We start from the raw sequence: 16,472 nt of genomic DNA, 5'->3' as shown, positions 1-16,472 counted from the left end.
CCCAAGTCACGAGCAAGACTGGCATTTTGTATAAATGTTAGTGCATTATGTGTAGATGTTAGTAACCATAGTTTGCACTAGGCCCTAATTGCGAGACAAGGAAAATCTCCACCCATGTCCGAGCTCCCATGAGGACAACCCACACCCCCAACCACCATAAAGCTCATTCATTGTTCTAACAGTGTTGCAAAGATGTTTTTCTATCAGCAATGAATGTGCCCTACAAAGCTGATGTGCATGTTATCTCACACTGGCCAAAGCATAACCCAGCCCATCCCCAGGCGACCACGAGATATAGCCCATATAACTGACTAAACCTCCAGATCACTGAATTCCCTGGCACCTGGTACCCTTTGACCACCAACTTCAAAGGAACAAGTCCTGAAATGTTCAAAGAGGACGGACATTGCATGTCTTTGAGCTACAGTCATATGATTTGTATTGCAAGGTGCTGGGAGGAATAAATTAGAATGTCAAACTTAGGGTGGAGACCTTCGAGCCGGACGGTGCAGAAAGGAGTGAGTGAAATGTGTGTGGCGGTTAGAGTGTCCCAGAACCTCCTTTGTGCCAGTCTTAAAGCCTGCCAAGTGCACAGTAAAATGATAAAGTAGCATTGTGTTAGAGGTGTAGTTAATCTGTTATTTGACCATCGTCAGTGAGAAGAAAATTATCTCTGCAGCACCCACGTGATGGAAGACAGACGGAGTGGGCTGGAACCAATGATCTGCATCCCTTATGGGGTAGGCAGATCCTGTATAGGCGCACAACAACCAACCACGCAGGTTTTTACTGTATCTATTGAGTCACAATAATGATGTGTCTCCTCCCAAGACTCTCCTTGTACCCTTTTTTGGCAGAATGTTCTTAGCAGCAGAGTTCTTCACTGTTGCTCTCGTCTGTGTGTGAGATTAAAACTTGTTATCCTTAGAAGATCGACTTGGGCTTTTCTTCCCTAGCGGGTTGTTTTTTCTCTGGTGTGAGCGTTCAGGGACTTGCCTTCAGGGACAAAGAGATGCATGATCTTCATTCCATCATTGACTTAAATGTGGCAATAGATAATGCTTCAGTCAAATGTTTATGTATACAGACCTTTTATAAGGATTGTTTAATAAGTGCAGGTATGGTTCTACTAGCCTGTCTTGCTTAGTACTTAAATATATCAAACCTGTTAATATCTTCAAACAGTTTTCCATTTTTCCCCACAATGACCAGTCTTCATGCGCATCAATGAAATATTGTCTGCTTTTCGTGGTAATCTAGGCTGGATTTCTCTAGTTTTAGCCGGTACAGTTGGTCTTTTATGTATTTAAACTATGGCAGGCTACTTACATTTTGATAAACCAATATATCTAAAAGGGCTTCCAAAGTCCTGGTTTATTGAGAGGTTTTCAACCCAAATCCTTACCCAATAAAGTAAGGGTTTCAATTGGGTCTGGTCCGTAATGGGTGCGAGCACCCGGTCGAAAAGCAGTGTGATATTTGGCATGCTGGGAGGAACTGCCACCAATTTCTTTAAAAAAGATTTTCCGTTACCGTCAAAATATGTATGGGCCGATGTGCCCATAAATCCACTCCATGCAACGTGGAAGTTAGGGCCCGTGCTTGATAAACTTTAAAAGCTGGAAGTAGGATGCTATTACCAAAAGATTTGGAGTAGGCCTAGATAGCACCACTCCTTTTCTTCAATATCAAGTTGGCTTTATCTGTGTGGTGTTGCCATTTCATATACCATCTCAGTATAACTCCAAGACAATCAAAATTGCCTACATCCTCAATTTTAGTTTCACCTATTTTTAGATGCATGCGATAATGTGATCTCATTAATTTAGGCTTTTCGGTGTTAATAGTTAAGCCCTACAGATCACAAAGGTTGATGAAATGTTCTTTGAGTTTAGTTAAGCAATATGGGATACAGGAAATAAGGACAACATCGTCCGCGAACATTAACAAAGGGATCTTTTATCCCCTTAAGACTGGAGCATCTGGTGTTAATAGAGAGATATCTTCCAAAACTCTTTCACAAAACAAATTAAACAAAGTAGGAACTAAAAAGGTTTAGTCTGTTCCCCTCCCGGGCCCTATCTAACTGAGGCCATACTGCCATCATACAACTCTATTATGTCTTTCAATAGTGGTAACAGGATATACTTTTAAGCTAATGCTTTCCAAAGCTCTACTCTTGGAATCCTGTCAAAGGCGGCCTTGAGATCTATGAACAGCATATAAAAAGGGTACTTTTTGCTGAAAATATTGGGGGGCGGGCATATAAAGGGTAGGGAGGGGTGGTAGATAGGGAATAAATAATAGGGGAGGGGAGGTTGAGGGGTGGGACCCCAAATAAAAAAATAATTCAATGATTTGTTTTGACAAACATTTTCGGCAAAGAAAGCCACGAAAAGAAAACTAGGGATGAATGAAAATAGAACCATACAAAGCACCCCTTTTGATATAATATGTTTGCTCAGAATTAAAATAAGCCTAAAAGAAGACTGGATCCAAAGTTCTCACTCCCTTTTAAAGCCTGCTTGTAGATGACTCATGCATGAGAAGTAATAAGGTGATAGATAAGGTTTTCCTGTATATTCTGCTACTAGTGTCCAGTAATGAGATTGGCCTGTAGTTTCCCAGAACATCAGGACCTCCTTTCTTGTAGATCAGGACTATCTAAGAGTGCTTCCAGGAGTCAAGAATCTTCGCTACGTGGACAATAGCATTGAACATCTTTAAAAAGAACAGGCCCATTCAGTTACTTCCTCTCTATAAAGATCATCTGGGATACGATCCAGACCAGGAGCCTTCCCTTGAGTTTGGGAATGAATTGCCACGAGAATCTCATGGGCCATAAATGTTAAAGGAACACAGTTCTCCAGTTGGCAAATAGTGCTTGTGGTATCCTCATTAGTGAAAATTAATGGAGCTCGATCTTCTCTATAGAGAGTAGAAAGGTAGGCGAACCATTTATTATCAGATAAAGTTGAGGGCAGAATGGACTGAGGGAGGTTTCCTTGATGGATTACTTCCCAAAAACACCTGCAAGTCCTTTACATTTAAAGACAAAAGTAACGCTTCCCAGTATTTCTTCCAACTTTTGAAACACGTTCTCCTTACACAGGCACTTATATACTGTCCTCAACCTTCTGACTATATTAACATCTTCATGAAGTTGTACGTTGAGTGCTGCTACTAGCTTGTTTTTTTCCACCTGCAGTCGTTGTCATACTAGGAGTCCCTCTTCAGTTGAGCTGGAGCTACAGTATTTGTTATAATAGTAAATAAGGGGGCAAGAATGGAAGTGATCTTTCCATGGGAACCCCAAGTGTTGTTAGAGTCATTTGGGGGGATGTTGAGATCAATTTATGATAAATCAGAGGAATTATATTTGAGCGATCGCAATCTTCCCATCTCAAGCTCTCTGTATTGCCGGAAAGACAGAGCACCTCGGACACATTGCATGGAGACTGGGATACCAGATCAGCCTGTAAAGTTAATGATAAGTAGTCTCTCTCCCATCTATGTATTACTTGCAATGATTTTGCATATTTCCAATTTCTGAAATCAATAATATATAGACAATGTGACTAATGGTACAGGCTTTCTGGTACGCAGGAGCTGTGTGTGGGTATATCATCCATTAGTCACCGATTATACACCCTGATTCTAAGGCACAAACATGTTTGGCCAGTCTGGAGAGCAAACCTATATGGTTTGCTTAACCTTAGGGGAATTAGAGTGGGTATATTCAATATCAAATCCTCCTCCTCAATTATGTCAAACATCTCATTTAGAGGTTTGTACTGTATGTTTAAGTCTCCCACGATTATCAAAGTAGTTTTATTTGGCTTGCCGCCAAGATAATTTCCCACCTTATGTTCTATGTTTTGCACTTTCTTCATCCTATTTGGGCCATTGGGTCTGTTGTAGATACTATACAATATATAGGTATTACCTCCAGGAATTTCAATGACTAGACCTTGAATGTCTGGAGATCCTGTGTTAATACATTTTACATAAGCATTAAGTTTCACACTCACCCATATGCAGATGGTAGATGGTCATGGGTGGGGAACTTGCAATGATTCGCGGGGATATCACTGTGTGGTTATATGTTGAAATATGGGGTCATCATGATCAGAACAAATTTCTGGAGGTCTACTTCTCAACTGTATGTGTAACCCTACAGGACGTAAAGAATGAAAATCTATAGCAAGAAGTTAATTCACCAGATTCTCAGATTGGAAGGCAACTTTAATATAATTGTAGTACCCTATCCCCAGGTCATGTAAATATCACACTTCTACAATATCGTCCTATATGACAGACATGCAATGTTTTTGGTGTTGTATCCAATATATACATTTATTAATACAGCTGTCTGACCCTTTGGAACTACCTGTGGCATGTTTCGGAACATTTGTCATATACAAAGTTCTTTCTTTGGGGTCGAGATCTGGCTTTAAAATGAGAGTAGTGAAAAGGCTAGGGGTTTGCTGCTGTATCACAGCCTTGACCATCTCATACTGGGCCCTATGCTTGTACTGGAGCATGGCTGCCATATCATGGCTGTGAGGCAGCTGCTGGGCAGAACATCTGGTGCCCTGCACATCCCTGAGATTCCTGATCCGTAGCTGCAGTTGCCTGCAGATAAATGGTGGCGGCAGGCCCTCTTTCATGTAACTAAATCATGTGGGTCAGGTGTTTTGCATCACCCACATCCTGAGGCCCATTTTCCTGCATCTAGCATTACAGTGGATGTCTACTGCACTGCTTCAACTGTCCATAGAGTAAACTTGGGTAGGATGTGCACATTCCAACCTAACAGTGCATCTTATGTGCATGCCAGTACAGGTGGCTGTGAGAGCCTTGTGCCCCAGGAATGTAATGTAGTACTGAACCAACACACCCTTATGCCCCAACATCAGGGTGCTTACTGCAATTTCCATCTCTAACTACGCAACGATCTGGGCATTTGGGCTACCTTGCTACTGGTGCTACTGCCTGTGCACGTTTGTGGGCTATGGACGCACCTGCTGCTCTAGGAGTACAGTTTTGGGCTGCCATTTTTTCTCTTTATCACTTCTGCGGATAGACTTTGGCAAATTTACAGGGGCTTGGATCTCATGTTTCTGCTATAAAAATGGAAGTGTTCACTGTTGAAGCCCTGGACGAATCCAAAGTTGGGAAACTGAAAGAATTAGGTCTAAAAAAGGAAATAATTCCAGCTGGCAAGAAGGGGTGAGCTAGTAGAGGCCATTTCCCAATACCAAGACCAGTGCTCTACAGAGGAGGAGGCATTCTCTGAATCTACCTCTTCCCTTGATCCCCAATATTTGTCCCCCAGCCCTACTATGTAGCAGTTCTTCAAAAAGCAGCAAATTGAGTTGTATTACATAAGAGCCCAACTCAGCCAAAACGAAAAAGAAAGGTAAACTGAGTAGAAGAAATTGGAGTTGAAGAACTTAAAGCTCAAAGGAACCAAGAAAGAGGAAGACAGGGAGACACTGTAGCAGAAGAAAGCAATAGCTGACAGAGCAAGGGCACTGGAACAACAATTGAAAATGAATGAGTTGGAGCTTGAAGTAGCCAAAAGACTTCAACCACAGCAACACAAGTGATGGTAAGGGGTCACCTTATTCTCTCAGAATTCCCATTGGTTTGGTGCGTAAATACAAAGAAGGGAATGTTGTCTTCTTGTGGTTGAAGTACTTTGTGGAGCATGTAGAATTGCTGCCTTGTCTGATTCTGAGATGGGTTCATGCCTGATGGGTAAACTGCCTCAGAGTGCTTTTGAAGAACTGCTGAAATGGAAAGAAACGAAGCAAGATAATTATACATGTGTGAAAAACAGACTGATTGGGAAATTTGGTAAGACTCCCTCTCAATACCTTGAGAATTTTAGGGAGCACAAGAACTATGGTCGGCATAGGTGAGGATTTCCTTGAAAGACTTGCAAGGTTGGGTCAGAGGTTACAAGGTCTTGCCTCTTGCACGCATTCTCAGAAGCTCAATGCATTCTGAAAATGGGCACTTCTCCTGGAGGTTCCTCTGTAGCAGTTCTCTCTTTATAGTCAGGGAGTATGTGTACGAATGTCTGCCTCCTCCAGGATTCTATCCCTTTCCATGTTTCCCCAGCCCCTGTTACACTTCCTAACAAGGGGCTTGTTCCTCCCTCTGATTCACAATAGGTTGTCCCCCATTTCGGTTTGAAAACGACTATGTGATTGGTTATTCCCTCATTAAGTTGTTAATAGTATCTTCCTCTGAATGGATAAATACCTGATCGGTTTAATTATTGCTAATGAAGGTTGTCAAGTAGTTAAAAGTGAGCACAGTATTTGGTTCGATCTTGGGAACTCCTTGTGGGTGGAATGTGGTTCTGAGTGGTTCGGCCTACTCTCTATCCCTGAGGCCATTGAAGTATCATCTGCCTCTCAAGGAATCTAATGAGGAAGAGGGGGATATACAATACATCAAGTTGAACATAAATGCGGGCCAGAGAGACCTGTAAGCACACGAGAATCATAAAACAGATCCAAAAGTCCTGTAGACTAACGGTTTAGGAAGAGACCGACCACCATGAACCAAAACAAAATCCAAGGAAGAACTGTCTGGAAAACTACAGCGAAACTGTGTCCAGAAAGGACCTCTTCAGAGACAACTGTGTTGTATGGTTCAGGTGGACCCTATTGAGAATCTTGTGGCAAACCTGTGCCCAGGTGGGACTGGGCAGAAAGCTGCAATGGTCCTTAGGTCCAGGAGGGATCTGCCAAGAATCCTGGATAATGTTATTTTCACAGAAAGAAGCAGGCAGGGCACCTGGGCAGACCCAAGGCCCAGGAGAAAACTGACAAGTATCACTAGTAACTCAAGGCCCAAAGGAGATCTTCTGAGAAGCCTGAAGGAACGTGAATCCAGGTGGGACCTAGTACGGAACCAAACAAGAGTTTAAAAGACCCACAAAGACCAACCATGAATCTTGAAGTGGAATGCCCTGTGGTGATTCCAGGCAAAGTCAACCCAGAACTTGTGGAAAATCCTCGAAACCCGCTGTGTAGAGGTCCTGTGGGACACTGGTCAGAGAAGTCAACAGAGCACGACCAGACTGTGAGAAAAGGCTACAAGATCCTATTATAAAAACACATGTGTTGCTTGTGGTTTGAATGAGAAGTTGGACTTGCAAGAGTTGGTTCCTAAACCTTTGTTTGGGCTGAAATGTAGAACTTTTTCATTACTAGACTACGGCAGCCAGGGGGCTGAAGACCTATTAAGTTGAGGGATTTGGACTTAGGGTGTCTTGGAAAGAGGTACATGTAAGCTCAGAAAAAGACTAAGGTGGGAGCAGCAGGCCCAGATCACTTTATTTTTGTTGTCCTAATCCATACACCCTTTGTTTGGGGAAAGAAATATATGTAGTTGAACGTCTAGGATCGCTAGGAGTTAATCTAAACTTACCCTGTGAAATATCCTTGAATAAAGATACCAGTGAAACCTTATGTGATGTGTCACACCTTTCAAAGATTGGCCTACCACAACTCAGACAGAAGTACATAAAACGTTTCAAACTCACCTACACTAATTGGATAATTGAAGGTGTTGTTTTCAAGTCCTCCTCATTAATCTGAAAGTGTACTTGGGCATGACTGACTGGCTTACATAAAGCGACCTATCATGAGTTTGATCTATATTTGTTTGCTTTGTAGTTGTATTATTTGGTCCTTTGCGTCACATTTGGGAAACATGATCCGACTAACCCTTTGAGTGTCATGCGGAGGTATAAGGTATATGGTATAAGGTATATGTCTCGGGAGGATAGCTCAGGGGTAACGTGCTCGGCTTGGAAGCAAGTCGTCACGGAACACCATAGGTTGGATCCCCGGGTCTGCGTTTAGAAACCTCTGGGCATTAAGCGCGTTATAAATAACCTATACAAATAAAATAACCTATAATAATAAATACGCCTGCAACAATGTTGGCATTTTGTGAAAAGGACATACATTATATTCCCTGCAGCCTCAGCCCCAAGGACAGAAAGTCAAAGGGTTAATATTAAAATGTGGACTATCATATTGTGTTAAAGTGCCAGTACAGAAAGTAAACACGTGTTGACTTTTTGATTGACACTAAGGCCCTCATTACGACCCTGGCGTTGGACCATGGTGTTAATAGCACCATGGTCCATGCCGGTAACTTACCGACTCCGCCATGGCGGAATGGGGAATTACCGCCCCATTCCGAGGTTGGCGGGGCGGTAATTCCCCATGCCACCATGGCCCTTCCCCATTCCCATTTTTGCCCCATAGGGCTCAATGGGAATGGGGAGGCGCTAAGTACGGTGCCGCAAATTGCGGCACCGTACTTAGCACTAAGGTCCCTTTGCGGGTTGGTTTTTAACGCCTGCAAAAAGCAAGCGTTAAAATCGCCAACCCGCAAAGGGACCTCGTAATCAGGCGTTAAGGGGTTAGCGGCGCCGCCACCTTTTACGGCGCCGTTAACCCCTTAACGCCAGGGTTGTAATGAGGGCCTAAATCTGTGTTTCCTGTTTATTCATAATGAATATGTATTGTTTTACAATAAAGTGGGCAAGACATGTATAGAGTGCACTGCGCTATATTCCTGCTGCATTGATAGTAGCTTGGGACCAATATGACCCAAGCACTGGTACTGCAGCACTGGTGATGATCAATGCACACATTTCTACCGTTCCCTATATAATGAAGCTACGCTTTCTGCTTTACATTACAGCTGCGCCCCTTGATCATCTGAAAAGTAAAATCCACTCAGGTTTTCAGAATATCAAAATTAATATGTGTGAAAAGATTTTACATAGAATAAACCCAGTGAAGATTGTTTGTATACGCAAGTATGGGATTTATAAAGCGCACATCTACTTGGGAAGCAACAGAACGCTCTACAAATGGGATGCACCCAGTGGGGTAAAGGTAGAGTGCAGAGATACCAGAGGAGCTAGGATGGGTAGGGAGAATAGTTGACGGGAGAGTAGGGTAGAGGAAGAAGTAGGTTTAAGTGAAGCCATCATTATTTGCATTATTTTTGGTCATTCGGAAACCCAACTAGATTTCACTGTTCAGTAAATGGTCAAGCCCAATACAACGTTTATTGAAATTCTGAAGCAGTCAGGGGCACGGAAGAGGTGTTTCTTTACTAAAAGGAACAATAGTTGAAATGTAAGTAAATCAAAGTTGGTAACGAATACAGCAAAAATTCATACCTGGCTTATTTCATTATCATCCAGCGACAGCATTTCCAGATTCCGCATGGCACAAATCTCATTAGGAAATGTGCTCAGCAGATTTTGACTTAGATCGAGTATCTTGATATTGGCTAATTGCACACAAGCTGGGGATACTTTTTTCAAGCCAACGTTTTTCAAATACAGGAGACCCAGTGAGTTTATATAGCACACGTGCCGTGGAAATGCCCTCAAATCATTGCCGGAGAGTCCAATTTCATACAATTCCTTCAACTCGCGTATGCTCCGAGGAACTTTGGGAAGCTGATTGTGAGACACATCAAGTACTGACAACTGGGTACACTGGGATAGTGTATCAGGAAGACAAGCCAAGTTGTTAAATGCTACAAAGAGTTTCACAAGTTTCAAAAGCGAGCCAATTTTTGCTGGAATAGAACGCACTGAATTCTGTTCCAGGTCTATCACTTCTAGGTTTTTAAGAAGACAAAGTTCTAAGGGAAAGCATGCAAATGTATTGTGTCGTAGGTAAATCTCTCTCAATCCTACTAAATTAACTATCTCTTTTGGTAGAGCCTTTAGATTGTTATTAGATAGTCCTAGCAGCTCCAGATGATGTAGACGTTTGCAGATTTCAACGGGGAGCTCTTCCAAGTTGATGTTATACAGCCGTAGCTCACGGAGAGTCCTTGCTTTGCCTAGGACACACAGGGAACTGGGCAAAATTGGGTTATTGCTTAAATCTAAACTTTGGAGAACTGGCAGTTCACCTATCTCTGCACATAAGGATTGAATTCTATTGTCATTCAGAAAGAGGACTTTAACATTCTTGAGGTGTTGGATGTCTTCTTGGATAACTTCTATTAGGTTTTTTTCCAAATGTAATTCCTCAATATCTTCAAACTCAAAAATCCAAGTTGGAATAACTGTATGATCCTTTCTGGACAAATCCATGAAAAGTATTCGATCTGGTTGCTTTTGTGGCACATCGTCTTGTGGGTTTGTTTCTTCTTTTACTGGAATTGATTCTAAGACTTTGATACCATCCTCCAGCAAAACAGATGTGACAGTGCTCGAAAAACGAACACTCATTGTTTTGCTCCCATTGTTCTTAAGGTCAATCATCTTTTCAAATAGTGTGGAACAAATCTTCAATATCTGAAAATCATAAGAGAGAAAAAAGTAAAGGTTAATAAATTAAAATTGATACATTATGACCACGCAAAAATATGCTTACTTTCATTAGCCATACGGAAAGACCATGCATCCCGATAGAAAGGTTTAAATGTATTTGTACACTTTTTTGTATTAGCATTTAGATTTTCTTGAGGTTATGAGATGCGTGTACCATCAAACATTATACAGACATGATAAAGATTATTAACTTTTAGATTCACACCCTTGCTCTTCCAACAAAAGCTATAGCAACCCCAATAACTATTTCTAGCATAGCCCAAAGTACAAATTCGGTTGTTATGGTAAATTGACTTATGCCGCCCCGTTAACATTGGCATGGTCTCCAGGCACTCCCGTGGCTCTGTAAGAAAGAGGGCGGGGTGGGTTAGTGGGGGAAGAGGGATAGGATAGAGGTTCTGCTCTTCTGTTGATGCTTGCAGAACCAGGAGAAGCTGGCATCTGTGTGTCTCTGCTTTCTAAGTGAGTTTTGTTTGTATGCACTGGCTTGTTCTATCTGGAGGGGTAAGGCCCAGTGTCTGGGTTTGTTTGTTGTATGTGGGTGTGTGTTATGTTGAATGTGTGTTTTGTGTGTTTCGTGTGTAGTTTGGCTGGCCCATAAAGCATGTGTGCTACTTGGGAGGTAAGTGGGAGGAGAGCAGGAGCAGGGGTGGTTAGCACATTGGCTGTCCTCAAAGTTCTCCTAAATGTAATGCATTGGCTATCCTCAAGACACTTCTAAGTGCAGTATATTGGTTATCCTCTAAATTCTTCTTCTAAATGCAATAAATTGGCTACCCTCATAAATTAATCAAAACTCAGTTACCATTACCACATGCAGTAATTACCTGGTGCACAGAAAGGTCCACATGATTCTAAGTAGTGTGGGCATTCCCTTTATTTCCTACTTTAGAGTCCCATATGACGCCATTTGGTCCAGTAATCACTGCATGTGATAATTACCACACATAGTACTTATTTTGTCTGGAGGTATTGACCTCCACAAAAAAGCAGCCATTAAGAGTTTTGGAAACAAAAGTCGGTATTTGGCAGAGTGGTAATACACCTGGTAATGGCTTGATTATGAGTTTTTCAGTATACCGCAAAATTGTAATATCCTTACTGCATGCAATAAGTATGAAGTAACATTTTGGGTATGCATGATTCTTACTCCAAGGTTATTCCACAGAGTCCCTTAGGACTCCACAGGGATGTTTTATTGCCATATGTATCAATTATGGCATGAAGTAATTATCGCATGCGGAAGTGCTTTTGTATGGTGGTACCTTCCTTCACACAAAGGCAGGCGTGCATCTTTGAAACTCGTAATTTGGCAGAGTGATAATACAACTGCAAATGAATGCAAATGAATGAGCATACATCCAAAATGTCATGATTTGTAAGTTGTACTATACTACAAGGTTTCGATCGTCGATTAGGGATGTGCAGCTGGAATGTGTTAGAACATTCATTTACCTTGGCTTTCAACATTTTGATAAAAACAGTGTGAAAATCTTCTTTTATAGTTTCAATGATAGAGTCACAACAAATCAAGCGTATAGCCCATACATTGGGAATGTTTTCCCATTTACCACTGATCATTTATTTAAAAATTACAATAGTCCAGTCACTAATTTCTGGGCTCGATTTATGGCATTACAAAAACTGGTTGGCGTAAAAACAAATTAAAGGGATATATATGGAAGAACATTTTGGGTCTAATTAAAACTGAATTTGGTCGAATCTCTCTTAAAGCACACATTTTTGGGGAGAAACTACAAATATTAGCTACAAGCTAAGATTGTTAAAACCGCCAACAAACTTGTTGTATGAGGATATAAATGTCATTCTCCAAAACAAAAATGTAATAGCGGTCCTACATTTTGAGGACCAAAATGAGCTTTTATTGGCTCCAAGAAGGGCAATTAATCAATTATTAGTAGATTTCCTACACCTGGTGAAAAATACATTGATTTTGATTGGACCAATGCAAAAATTGATTGAAGCTTATACTTTACACAAGGAATCTGCTAAAATACATAGAGGGCGTGATCAACTCCAGCTATACATTGAAAGATTCCCTTTGGTTCCTTACAATCTAATTTATCGCCGATATTGTTTTAACTTTATACCCACCCTTGAGGTGCTCGGTTCAAGAAGGAAAATAAGAAGATATAAAAGAGGGTGTTGTTCTTGTCAAGCGGCAGTACTAGAAAAGATAACACATCTATTAGCATATTGTTTGGGCACTCAAGAATGTAGAATTAATTATTTTAGCAACTGTGTACATAATATAACCTCAGTGTCTATTATTTTTTATGGAATCGTTTAAGGTAAGTATCATTAATTATAGCTCTAGATAAAGCCATTCATGAACTGCAGGGAATATTGCATGAAATTGTACGTATCTAATTGTATTGTTTTATTGTTAGATTTTAGGACGGATTGTGAAACATACTTTTTAAATTATATATGTTTACTGTATGAAAATGACTATTGTAACCTTGTAATGAGGCAGTCATTAGGTACCTATTACTACGTCCTACAGCCTTTACTGAGTCAAAGTCACATAAAGATATATTTTTTCTTTGTAGGAGAAAAATGCATGACTTTAATTGGAATTTATATACAAGAAATGTTATTTTGCATAACCTCCAAATGTGCTTGAACTGAATTGCAATCCTCTGAATTTTATCCAATAGGAATAAGTCATCAGCATAGGACATCCATCGGATCTTATGACCCCCTAACCTAGGAGGATATATATTTAACATACTCAGTTCTTCTGAAAAATCAGAGATATATAGCTCAAACAGACATGGTGCAAGAACACAACCTTGTTTGAGTGGTCCCATAGTTGCAAATGCCTTTGGCAGAGTCCCCAGACCATCTAGTTATTTTCCTGATTACCATATCAGAATGAAATTGTATAACAAGCTTCAGGGGGGCTCTATTGAGTACCCAGTGTCCCAGTTTTGCCCACAATGTATCCCTGTCTATCCAGGCAAATGCTGCTGTAAAATCAATGAAGGCAGGAGATTCATATTTTTTAGGACCCTATGTTTACATGTGTTTAGAATAATTGCATTGTATTGTGCACATAGACCTCTTCTAAATCCCATGTGGAGTCTGTATAGGATATTGTCATCAGTACATGTACTTCATTCTTGCAACATCAGTGTGACAAAGGTCTTACTAGAATTATCCAAAAAAGCTATCAATCAATAGCACCTTGCATCCTCGCACTTGCTCTCCCTTTTAATGGGTACAATCACCACTTTATTCCATGTTGACAAAACCCTGGGGTTTTCCATATTCTTATGCAAGGGTGTTAAAAGATTTGCCCAAAAATATAGTAATGCTTGTATTAGACTTGTAACTAAGAACAGCACGAAACACGGGATGCCAGCATTTACACATGCCTTCAAAGTACTGAACACAGTAGATCATTACGGTGGTCAAACCTAATGAACAATTCAAGTATCCACAATTAACACAAGCATAGACCATGACAGGAATCAGTGCAAACACAAGCTATGCACACTGCAACCCTATAAATGGAAGATTAGCTTTAGAGTGCGGCAGATTTGATATCACCAGCAGGATAAGAATAGACAACGTAAATACATTGCATTCTCGCTCAACAAGAACAATAGGGACAAGTATAGAAGCCTTTCAAATTACCTATAATTTCCAGATTGCCAATTGTAATAGTCCCCGATGAAGCTCAAAGAGCGAGACATGTGTAGGCCATTGCAATATATGTTCATGAACTTAGATTTATTCGTACAGATGTTTTCTGTATAGATTATTTTTACACTACCACACCACTCAGATGCAAGAATAAATATTTTTCACACATTCTGTTTGGTATTACAACTTTGTCATTACACTAGCACATAAGTGGACACAATATCTCTTTCTACTATATCTGTTTCTACTACACACCTAGGCATAGGGGGTATATATACCTGTTTTTTACTCATACAGCAGTATTAATATAACATCACGTAACTCAGTAATAAACACATAAACTTCAATTCTCAGTAAGGCCAGCGCTAGAAACACTTCTGCCAGCTATACCCAATGATTCTAGTAAGCGTAATGCTTTATTAGCATATTTGACAGACGCCCGGTATGGCGTGCTGGAGTAAGGAGTCCGACAAAGGGGTGACATTTGCACTAGGATCCTTATTTAAATAATAATGAAAAAGGCCTATTTTCCCTATACCTAAAGGGATTTCCCTACCTAACTAAAGAATAACTGGGGTGCTTGTCATGGTCAGGGTGGTTGTCAAACTCAAAGTGTCCGTCCTCTGTCCAAACTAGCCTACTGTAGACCTACCACTAACAAAAGTCATAAATAGTTCCAGGAGAATGATTCCCTTCTCCTGGTTCATTGGGTCAGCCCTATGGGTGTGTTTCAGTTAGTCTTTGGTAACAATTCAGTTTCTGCACTTGTAAAGAATACCAGGAGAATGACTCCCTTCACCTGGTCCAACAGTTCAGCAACAGTAACCTTCTGGTTAATTTGATCAGTTTCTTGGCTGCTGTTTGGTAACCCTTTGCCTTAGTTTCTGATTCAACAATTATGTGGAAAACCAGGAGAATGACTCCCTTCTTCTGGTTCATTTGGTTCAGCCACTGTATAACGTCCTGCAAATGTTTTTATCAACCTTTGCAATTCTTCCCAGGCTTCTCTTAGGGTTTGTTTAAAAGGTCATACACACCTTTGGTTTCCAATATACAGTTATTCCTTGCCTTGCTTTACCTTATTCCTGTTGGTAAGAACAAGGGGAACTGTTCCCATAGTGTCCTTGGTTTTTTCTAACACTCTGACAAAGGAGACTTTTCTCATGGTAGTCTCTGGCCTTATTGTCCTTTGTGAGGCTAAAGAGTTGAGGGAGACTGCTCCCAGTACGTTATTCTCTTTAAATCTCGTTGACACAACAACTGAGATGAGGAAGAACACTTGTGATGTAATCTCCACACTTGTTACTTCTGTCACAAATCTGGAGACGAGTGAGATTACTTCTAGGACTTTGTTTCCATTCAATAGTCTTGATCCCTATACAAAGACGAGGGAGATTACGCTCAATGGCTTCTTTATATTCAGTACTTTGGGCACAAAGACTGTGACGCAGGAGATCACTCCCGAGGCATTCATTACCTCTGGGACAAAGACTGGGACAAAGACTGAGATGAGGGACGTTACTTCTGATGCCTTTTTTCCATGCAATACTCTTTACACAACTACACAAGATGAGGGAGATTGCTCCCAATGCCTCCTTTCCATTCAATACTCTTGGCCCAACAACTGAGATGAGTGAGATTGCTCCCAATGTCTTCTTTACATTCAAATTTTCTGGCACACAGACCGAGATGAGGGAGATTACTCCCGATGTCTTCTTTCCATTCAACACTCTTGACACAACTACTGAGATGAGGGGGATTACTCCTGATGCACACACTTCCCCAATCTGCTACCGGGTCTCATGTGACCTCCGTTACCTCTTCTCTGGTGGTGACACGTCACTGGTTCTTCCTGGGGTGTTGGGACACTGCGTTCCCACCGAACGCTCTTATTGCTTCTTGTTTCACTCCCCGCTGCAGTGCTTTGGCTCCACAGGGTCTCCGGGCCAGGCAGTGTCTACCTCCTTTAGGTCATGACAGCAGTGGTCAGTTCCCAACTTCCACTCAGGCCTGCTGTGCATCGGCCTGCAAATGACTCCTGAAACCTGCTGTCGACGTCCTTCCGGTTGGAAGTTTGCTTCCCAGACGGGGCTTCTTGCTTCCAGGTTCGAGCTTCCTAGGTAAACCAGGTACACCTGCTTCACTCAATGAGTCCTTTCTCCATGTTTATGTCAGACAGATGGGTCCTCCCTAGCGAAGTGTCTTATCCTTTGTTTGTGTCCATTGTGTATTCTTCACGCCTCCTCAGGGCCACCTCTTCCCAGTACCTTCTGTACTTGGCAAAGTAGTCGTTTGTATAACTCCACCAATCTTCTTCTTCTTCTTCTTCACAGTATTCTTTGAGGATGACTTGAGATCTGACTGTATGTTTATTTTAGACTTCCCATTCTGGGTGGTATCA

General features: G+C 41.3%; 1 protein-coding gene across 1 annotated transcript in view; it reads right to left on the bottom strand.

Moving 5' to 3' along the window:
- The window catches only part of LRRIQ4 (leucine rich repeats and IQ motif containing 4), a 195,889-nt gene that overhangs the window by 145,071 nt on the left and 34,346 nt on the right, over window positions 1–16,472 (bottom strand). The window contains exon 2 of the mRNA XM_069618528.1: window positions 9,227–10,363. Coding sequence (XP_069474629.1) covers window positions 9,227–10,330 — 1,104 coding nt within the window. The 5' untranslated portion in view covers window positions 10,331–10,363. The remainder of the gene's footprint in view (window positions 1–9,226; window positions 10,364–16,472) is intronic.

The sequence above is a fragment of the Ambystoma mexicanum genome, chromosome 10, assembly GCF_040938575.1.
Source record: "Ambystoma mexicanum isolate Mex_15411 chromosome 10, UKY_AmexF1_1, whole genome shotgun sequence".
NCBI classification, from domain to species: Eukaryota; Metazoa; Chordata; class Amphibia; order Caudata; family Ambystomatidae; genus Ambystoma; species Ambystoma mexicanum.
Note: the sequence above shows the minus strand (reverse complement) of the source record. Positions and strands in the feature narration are given on the sequence as shown.